The following is a 10259-nucleotide window of genomic DNA, read 5'->3' as shown; positions in this document are numbered from 1 at the left end:
TTAGTCGCTTCCCAAGCAGGAACTATAGCGATGGCTAGAAAGTTGACTTGCAAATTTTTATCCCATTTCACTCTTTACTAAATGTTTAACCAAAGTTTTAGAATTTCTCTCTTATTGCAAACTTCACGTGGGTTGATGCTATTTTGGGGTGGACAAGTTATTTTATCCAAAGTTTCTTAAATTAAGATGGAGCAAGTTTTTTTGTCCAAAGTTTTTAAAATGGTGGTTGAGGCCAGTTTTTTAAACCAAAGTTGCATCGCTCACTACGACTCTCATTTACACCTTCCATGTTGTTTATAGGTGCCACCATCCAAACCACCATAGTTTCCACCTAACAATATTTGATCTTCAAGATCTACGAATTCTTAACCCTCCTTTGCCCTAGTTACATTTTTCTCGTGCTCCAGTTACATTTTTCTCATGCGCTTTAGGTACTTGCAAGAGGGCACTGAGGCTTCTGTGGAGGCTAAAGAGCACCTTCTCTGCATGTCATCTAGAGCACCTTCTATGCACACAGTGAAAGGTATGTTCAAATTTCAACAATTTAATGTATAGAGCTAAAGTAAAAATAGAGCAAAAATAGAAAATATTTCTAGGTTTTATTTCATGTTTATACCTGTAAATAAAATGTAAAAAATTCAATATGTCTATTCACTGTATTATTCCTTGGCGTTCTTCTCGCAGATTACATAACATCTTGCAGATTATATAACATCGTGCCCTCAATCATAGGTACAAATGTTTAGGGAAAAAGAAAATTTTAATTTAAAGAAAATTGTAATTTAAAATTGCAGGAAGAAAAAACTAGCAAACAAGGTTTAGGTTTTGTTTTGATGCTTTCACAATTGAACAAGAAGGAAAATGGTGACCTCAATTATAGGTATAGATGTTCATGAAAGAATAATAATTTTACCTCTGTCGTGAATAAGAATTTTACCTATGTCATGAGCTGTAAGCATTTGGAAATGTTGGTTGTTCATACCTCCATCGTTATAATTTGTAGAGTTGTATTGTTCCATCATCGTTATAGTCACGTCACCTCATCATTCTGCATTCTTAGTATAAACACATATTTGCAACTTGTACCATAAACCCATACGTGATCCAACAAAAGAGTTAACACTCAATGTTTAGCAGCGTCAAATATTGCTCGATAAACCATAGCTCGCTCAAAGATTGAGACTGGCAATTGATACTGGCCTAATTTACTCAAATCCAAAGTCTCTAACACATAAATCCATTGAGGGATATGAGCTCTTCTGTGAATGAGCCACAGACAGACATTTACCAGATTAGCACCACCACAGTTACTAAAGGGTGGATTATGTGACAACCTCATTCCTTATTTTTTACCACCTCTATTTATTTATGGCACTAATTGGTCACTATCCCAACAATGCTAAAAATCCAAGAAGCACAAAAGTAAGCCCGCCGAGTTAATTCTTGTACCAGCCAGCCGGGGTGATTATTCATTCGACCAGCTTGAATGCTCTTGGCTCATACTATGACACTGACTACTCCTTCGGAGATATAGGTTACTATGGGATGGCATGGATTTTAGTGGGATTAGAGACAACTAATCGACTGAAGCTTTCAAATAAAGATTGTAATTTTAAGGATTACAATAGTTATATTGTTAACATTGTTCAGCACCCAAGCAATCCGCTAATTAATGGTAGAGAACGTGCTCTTAATGTTGAAATCTCCATGGAAATATCCATGGTTGAAACACAGCCTGAGAAACTAAAAAAATATAGAATAAAACCAAATCAATATGTCGTTTCATTCCATCATGGTAATTGAAGCTGACTGTGACATAAAAATCTAAGCTCTAATCCCCACTTGAGGATGCCACCAGTATATTTGGCCATTGAAGCTGACTACCACGTAAAAATCTGAGCTTTGATCCCCACTTCAGGATTCCACCAGTATATTTCGCTAGAACAATTTGTAATTACATGGATAACAGGGAGTATGGAATGGAGATGCCAAGACATAGAAATTACATGGATAACGGAGAGAGAGCTTCTGCAGAAGTGTTATTTACATTTGTCGTTTTTTAATCCCTTCGTTTTATTATTCCTTTGGGTTTAGAATATCAATCATGGTAAACCATTGTCAATCACAGCAAACCATGGTCAACCATGTTTGAATGTCGCATTGTGACAATGGTTGTCTCACCATCAAAATAAAACATGTTCATTTTAGTGTTTGTAGTGTTTATATTTGGGTTTAACAATGTTAGGTTTATAATATTAGTCCCACGGGTTTGATATTATTCCCTTGGGTTCAGAATCCCTTGGGGTTTTTAGATTATTCCCTTAGTTTTATTATTTCTTGGGGTTTATAATATCAATCCCTTGGGTTTATTATTCCCTTATGTTTATAATATTGATCATGGTCAACCATTGTCAATCATAAACAACCATAGTCAACCATGGTTGAATGTCACATTGTGACAAGGATTGTTTCACCATGAAAATAAACCACGTTTATTTTAGTCATTCTAATATTTATATTAGGGTTTACCAATGTTGGGTTTATAATATTAGTCCCTTGGGTTTAATATTATTTCCTTGGGTTCATAATCCCTTGGGGTTTTAGTATTAATCCATTGGATTTATTATTAACTTAGGTTTATAATATCAATCATGTTCATCTTTATTAATCTCTTTTGTTTGTAATATCAATTCCTTGTGCTTCTTGATCCCTTAGGTTTTTAATATTTATCCATTGGGTTCGCTAATTCCTTAGGTTTATGATATTAAATAGTTGGGTTTATTGGGTTTATTAGTTCCTTGGGTTTATAATATTAGTCATTTTTGTTTAATATTATTCTCTTTTGTTCATAATCCCTTGGGTAATAATAAACAAAAGAGACTAATATTATAAACCCAATGTATACAAACCCTAAAATAAATATTGAAAATACTAAAGCCTAAGAATAATAATAATAATAATAACAATATTATTATTATTATAATAATATTAATATAATAATCATAAATATATAAATATATAAGAATCTAGTTGTTATTATTTATATAGTTAATAATTATCATAACTTATTGGTCTTTAATGTTATTATTATAATAATATTAATTATATTATTATTATAATAATAATACAATATAATTTTTATTATTATTTTTATAATTTTATATTATTATTATTATAAGAATATAATAATAATTATATTATTATATTATTTTAATAATATATTGATAATCTAATATTATTATGAGCTATTTTTATTATTAATTAATATATATTAGGTGTTTATATTATTATTATAATATTAATATAATATTTATATAAATAATCTGGTTGTTAATATTTATATAGTTATTAATAATTCTAAATAGTTGGTGTTAAAAAAAAACCCATAATAATTATTAATGTGGTTGATATAAGCCTATCGGCGTATATCAACCACATTGGAAAATGTGGTTGTATATATGTTTCATATATGCCTATTGGTGTTTATCAATCACATTGGTAAATGTGGTTATGCTAGTTATATTATAATGCATGGGTGAGACATAGTCTTGGATTCCACACGAGAGAATAGGTGGGTCGAGCAAATTTTCTCTTTTTATTCATTCTTTAAAATAGTTTCTTATAATTCTACACCTAATAACACATTTGCCTGCTTTGATAAATCTGTATGCAAACTACTAATTGCTCTCATTCTTTGTGTAGATAAAGCGAGCTGAAGCAACCCATTCCCTATAGCATGTCAACAAGGTACAGATCAAGAAGCAACACCTAGAGCACCAATACCAACACTAGTACTAGGGTAAAAGAAAGTGGTTATACCCATTACAAACTGGGTTACTTATGCTCGTTATATTAGTAGAGATACAGAACTTAGTGAGACAGATTATGATGTTAAAGATCGATGCTTGTCCCTATTCTATTTATCTCATTTGAATTGTTATTGTGCCTTTCAGGTTCGCCTCAATTCACTCAATGCACACCCTATTTTCTTCTATTAGATATTATGTTTGGGATAAGATTCAGTTTGTTCAATCATTGAACCGGCTCAAAACCCATTTCCCTTCAATGAAACCCCGATTTTGGAACCTTTGTGGGTCACAAGAGCCACCTACTGTAACAATAGAGGGAAATATATAAACTACATTCTGGTGGGGGTTATAGTAGCATAAACAAATGCCACAAGGACTCCATATAGATATGCAAGAATTGTTGTCACACTTTGGATGTTATTCTCACTATGCTTTCTTCTATTGCAACATTTGTGGTATTCAAATTCATAGGTTTATCTCAACACCTCTTTCGACTTCCGTTTTGTCTTGTCTCATCGAACAAATTAACAAGAGAAAAATAAAGAGTTCGAAAATTATATCATCGCTCAATGTCATCCTTACCTGGGGACTCCATAACTATTGTTCTTCTCTGTACATCTATTTGTTGTAGATGCCATGAAGTTTGTTTCTTTGCAGGTTTGTCTCTCTGGTCAAAGATATGGTTGGTAAGAATAATAGTGGTGTGACGCCTTTGTAATTAACAAATATTATGGCCTTGTCACGGGTCATGAGATGAGCTGCTAGCTGGCCAACATGCCAATAATAGCTAACCATTATGTTGTTGGACAATGACATTGGAATATAAAAAACTTCATATAAGGAAATTTAACATTTATTTACTTAAAAAACGTCAAAACAAATCTATGTACCAGCAGGGACTCCCGGCTACATGCAACACTTGTTTATAATAACTCGTACACTATCTGTTACTTTGCAAAATCTTAAATCTTATAGTAGATAGATGTAATATTTTGTTACAATAGCTCATTGACTCCTTCCCTTGTAGTGCTATATACCAAATGAGAAATGAATATTACTTAATGTAAGTCTCCCCGGTTTAACATACACATGTGTTACTTTGTTAATGTATGAGGTGTATACCACATCGGTTCATACCTGGTTGGGTAGCAACTACAATGCTCAGCCTTTAGAAATATAATATAAACAAGAATAGAATTAAGATAATTTTAATATAAAAGCCACTAACCAGACTGCAAAGTAGTGATTTTGTTTATGGATAAAAAGAGATATAATTTTTATTTGAGTATATTTTTTCTTTTCATTTTAGTATATTTGTTGTTGTGCAAAGGGGCGGTCTACAACTCAGTATGAGGTAGATCTCACATCAAAACTTAAACATAAACAAGTAAAAAAGAGGTATAGTAAATAGATAAAAATATAAATAAATCAGAGGTATGGTAAATAAATGAACTTTTTTTATATTTACTCTATTGGTCTACTAAATAAAGAAAACCTCTTTTTACATCTACTCCATAAACCTCTTTATATTTAGGAAAACTCAAAAAAAAAAGTTTTATATAGGTGAAGCCTATAGGCCAAATACCATGGTAAATAAAAGAGATATGATAAATAAATAAAAATATAAACAGACCAGAGCTATGGTAAATAAATAAAACCTCTTTTTATATTTAGTCCATAAACCGTAAATAAATAAAACCTCTTTTTATATTTAGTCCATAAACCTCTTTATACTTACGAACACTAAAAAAAAGGTTTTATTTAGGTGAAGCCTATGGGCCAAATACCACGGGTGAAATAATTATTTTTTTTTTCCGAAGAAAGAGGATTCATAATTTCTATTAAAAAGAAATTACATGCTGTTGATGCCATTGGCATATGCTGTAGTGTGGTTTTCACCACTGTTCAAAAAACATAATTACATATAAGTACCCACAAAGATACGGTGGTTTTGTATCTCGCAGAGAAGTGCATTGTCTCAAAACAATAAACATAACTGTAAAGTATATCCGCTATACAGGAGCGATAAAAAACATCTGAGCTGTAACTGTTATATACAATAAATATCATAGAAAAGCCAAAAATTAGATGGGGGCATCGCCACCTTGAGGGAGGCCATCAATATATGGACGATGGAAAAATCTGTGCATCCCATCTGGTTTGTGTTCCTCGATCAGCCAATCTCCTAGAGGACGATCCGCCGCTTCTTTCGAGAGCCGGTCAGCAGTAGAATTTCTTTCCTTGTAAATGTGAGAAACAGTGATCCGGTCAAAATGTGTTTTGAAAAAAACAATTTCTTCCAAGATATGTTTCAATGAAAATGCATGACAGATGGATTTGTTGTTAACCTAATCAATCACAATCTTTGAGTCCCCAAAAATTTGTAGTTGTCGACAGTTTTTGGACAAAGCAAAGTAAAGGAGATGTCTCAGTGTAATAAGTTCAGCATGGTTGTTTGTACCCGGACCGAGTCCCAATCTCAGATGGAAGTAGTGTGAGTCTGATAGATGAAATAGTATGCCCCCCCCACAGCCTTGTCTCGGAGCTGCCCCATCAAAATATGCCCATGGCATATCCTTGTTTATGATTTCTGGCATAATGTTCTTGGGGGTATTCTGTTTGTTTTCAAAGGGAATCTCCATATATGCCGCACATATGGAAGGTGGGAGAAGGTTCCAATTTGCAATGCAGTCCTCAAAGATGATTGCATTCCGCCTGTTCCAGATAAACCAGGACACCAAAAGTGGTAAGTTCCTGGACTTTTCTGATGCCACTGTGATCCACCACTGTTCCCAAGCCGAAGGTATATCTTCCCCCTGCCAAGCTGTATTTATATTAAGATCCTGGGTGACCTGATTCCAAAGATCCTTTGTGACCTCACAGGTAAGAAATAGATGTAGGGATGTTTCTTCCTCTTTTCTGCAAAGTACACACCATGTTGGTCCAGCAAAAGCCCTTTTCCTGAGGTTGGAACCAGTAGGTAATTTATCTGCAAGAATGTTCCACATGAGAAGTCTAGTTCTTGGTTGAGCTTGAAGGTGCCAGAGAGCTGACCACCAGCTTTTATGAGTGTCTGGATTCTTTGCCTCTATCAGCTTGTAGTATCCGATCTTCGGCGCATAATGACCAGATTTGGCAACAACCCAGATTAGCTCATCCTCATCCTCTTTTAGTCTGATGTGCGATTCTGTTAATGCCTGTATGTAATCTTTCCAGTTTGAATTCCATTCATCTGTCAGTTGCCACTGTCGGTCTGTTATCCATGCTTGTGAGAAAATGGAAGAATGTTGATGATCTCCTATCTGGGCAAGGAATTTAATGCCCATGTTGTTAAGATAACGAACTAGCCCTTCCGGCAGTATGTGCACATTCCGAGAGCCTAGCCAAGGATCCAAGCCAATGCAGACTTGAGAGCCATTACCAATACGCCATAAAACATTGTCTCAAATAAGAGGCATAGCATTTAGAGTGGCCTTCCAGATCGCAGATATGCCCTGTCGATTCCAATGGGGCCTTCGGATCCAATCAATGATGTTTGAGGGCCAAATGTACTTCTGGTGTATGACTTCCGCCCAAAGACTGTTCTGTTTGAGTAATGACCAGCCCTGCTTGGCTGTCAATGCTTGTGCAAATTCCGGAAGAGCTTTAAGTCCCCACCCTCCCCATCTCTTTGGTGTAGTGACCAAGGACCATCTCGTCCAGGCAAAAATCTTCCCTTTTTTGTTTCCATTCCAAAGGAATCTGTTGCATATTTGTTGAATTTTTTGGAGAATGCCCTTTGGGATCCATGTGAGGGACATCCAGTATACTGGGGTAGCCTCAAGAACAGATTTAATCAGCAGAAGTCTACCTGCTTTAGATAGGAGGCGATGATGCCAGCAATTTATCCTTTTTTCTATTTTGATGATGAGCCAAGACCAGTGCTCTATTTTGTAACCATCTGGCTTTAGTCTAAAGCCAAGATATTTGATGCCATCCAGCAAATTGATTTCCAAGTAGGGGAAGTGCTGAGTCGCCAGCTGTGATTCCTGATATGTGCACCCTGTCGTGGACCTGGTAGATTTCTCTCTATTGATCACCATTCCCGTAGCCTTACAGAATAGTTGGAGTATATCATTTAGGGCAATGGAGTCCCGGACACTTCCATTCAAGAAGATTAGGATGTCATCAACAAACAGTAGATGAGTGAGGTAATACTGCTCAGTGATTTTGAGTCCACTGAAGTCGCCATTCCTTTTTGCAGTTGCAATGAGCCTACTAAGCCCTTCCATAACAATAAGAAAGAGGAGTGGGGAAAGAGGGCAGCCTTGTCTGATTCCTCTGTTGATGTTGAAGCGAGCAGAGGCCGAGCCATTGATGAGGATAGTGAAGGAGACAGAGGATATGCAACCCATTATCCAGTTTATAAGAATGTGGGGGAAGCCCAAATGTGTGAGAATCATCTTCAAATAGAGCCAGTTAACCTTGTCAAATGCCTTTGCAAGGTCGATCTTAAGAGATATGCCTTTGAGGTTCTTATTCTTTATAGAATGTAAGGCTTCCTGGGCAGTGCCAATAGCCTCTTGGATGTGGCGATTTTGGAGGAAGGAAAACTATTTAGCAGAAATATGTGAGGACAGAATAGGTTTTATGCGGTTTGCAATGATTTTAGAAATAATTTTGTAGAGGCAATTGCATAATGAAATGGGACGGAAGTCATTGAAGGATGTAGGGTCATCTGTTTTGGGTATCAGGGCAATGAGGGTGTAGTTCATAGGGGGATGGATGTGCCCTGTGGTCCGGCTCTCTTCAATGACTTCCAATAAGTCTTCGCCCAGAAGATCATAGAAAGCTAGATAGAATTCCACTGGCCATCCGTCCAGCCCCGGACTCTTATCTTTCTTGAACCATTTGAGGGTGCTTTCCAACTCCTGTTTGGTAACAGGTTGTATGAGGTCTTCAATATCCTCCTGACCCACAAAGCTAGGGAAATGGCCTGCAAGATTGATGATGTCAGGAAGATTGATGTCATTCGGAGCAGTGAATTGTCGCTTGAAATGTAAAACCCCCATTTTGGCAAGTTGCTGGTGCGTGGAAGCCCAACCATCTGGTTCACTTGGCAATTTCCAAATAGTGTTTGATGCCTTTCTGCCATTCGCAAGGTTATGGAAATATTTGGTATTACTGTCACCAGCTTTGAGCCAAATGGCTCTGCTTTTAAGCCTCCACAGCTCCTCTTTTTCTTGTAGGATCTTTGATTTTTGCCCAATCAGCTGGTTCAATAATGATTTCGATGCTTCAGTTAGGTAGCCGGTCCCTCTTTCGTCTGTCAATTGAGCTATCTGTGCTTCAGTATCCATAAGCAGTTGTTCATCTCGGAGACGCTTTCTCCTCGCCCAGGTCTCAGTCAATTTCTTTAGCTCATTTAGTCTATTGCAAAAGTCCATCGCTTTCCGCTGCTCTCTCAGAGGAGGTTGCGATCCCCAGTATTCCGAGACCATATTAATGTAATCCGGATCTTTGAGGAATCCAGCAAAAAATTTGAATGGGGATCGGGGCTTGATTTTTGCATCGCTGACCTGAAGTAGTATCGGGTGATGATCTGAAAGACCACCTGTGCTGACCCATTGTCTATATAGGGGAAAAAAAGGAATCAGTTCCTCATGCATCATAAATCTGTCCAAACGCCACCCCAGAGCTGCCTCCCCGGTTCGCTGATTGTGCCAAGTTGGGAGCTTCTTATTCATAGGAATATCCACAAGTCTATGCGCATCAATTAGCATATTCATCTGATCCGCGATAGGATCAGTCTGAGCATGATGGCCCCAGGATTCTCCAACCCCCAGGGAGAAGTTGAAATCGCCCCCCAGCACTGTATTCTGTGTAATGTGATTGCCATTCAGAAAGTTTTGCCAGAAAGATAGCCTATTCAGATTAGGTCCATATATGTTAATAATCCTGATAGGGAGCCCCAGTTCTCCCATGAAAATGTCCATGCCGAGGAAACCTCTGCCCCCCCATGTGGAGAGAGGCCTGCTTTTTCTTGGATTTATGCCAATGGCCAGACCTCCTGATCGGCCACTTGCATCCATACCATGGAATATCCAGCCTGGGTGAAGAGCCTGTAGGGTTCGCACCGCCACCTCTGATGTGCATAAGGTTTCCTGAAGGAATAGAATATCACATCTGGATTCATGCATAAGTCTTTTCAAAGCCAAACGTTTTCTGGGGTTAGCTAATCCCCTGCAATTGTAGGAGAGCCAGATCATGGGGAACCACAAGTCAGGGGCTCAATTGCTCTAAGTGCCCTTTCAATGGTGTATTGTCGCCCATGGGCGACATCAGCAACAGCGTTTTGTATGGCCGAGTTGATTTTAGATGGTCGACCCCTCTTTGGCTTGCGGTATCGTCCAGGGGATAAACCCAGACCAAGTAATCTGGATCGGGCCTGGGGTTTGAGATGGTAGGGGT

General features: G+C 37.3%; 1 protein-coding gene across 1 annotated transcript; it reads right to left on the bottom strand.

Annotated features, from left to right (window-relative positions):
* Positions 1–6157: 6157 nt before the first annotated feature.
* On the bottom strand, positions 6158–7135 carry LOC149256328 (uncharacterized). The gene has a single exon (XM_089455317.1). The coding sequence runs from the start codon at positions 7133–7135 to the stop codon at positions 6158–6160; it is 978 nt and encodes a 325-aa protein (XP_089311443.1).
* Positions 7136–10259: the final 3124 nt, after the last annotated feature.

This window comes from Pinus tabuliformis, chromosome 7 (assembly GCF_031772625.1).
Source record: "Pinus tabuliformis cultivar Carrire ecotype Pingquan chromosome 7, CPIR1, whole genome shotgun sequence".
Lineage (NCBI taxonomy): Eukaryota > Viridiplantae > Streptophyta > Pinopsida > Pinales > Pinaceae > Pinus > Pinus tabuliformis.
This window is presented reverse-complemented; position numbering and strand designations above follow the sequence as displayed.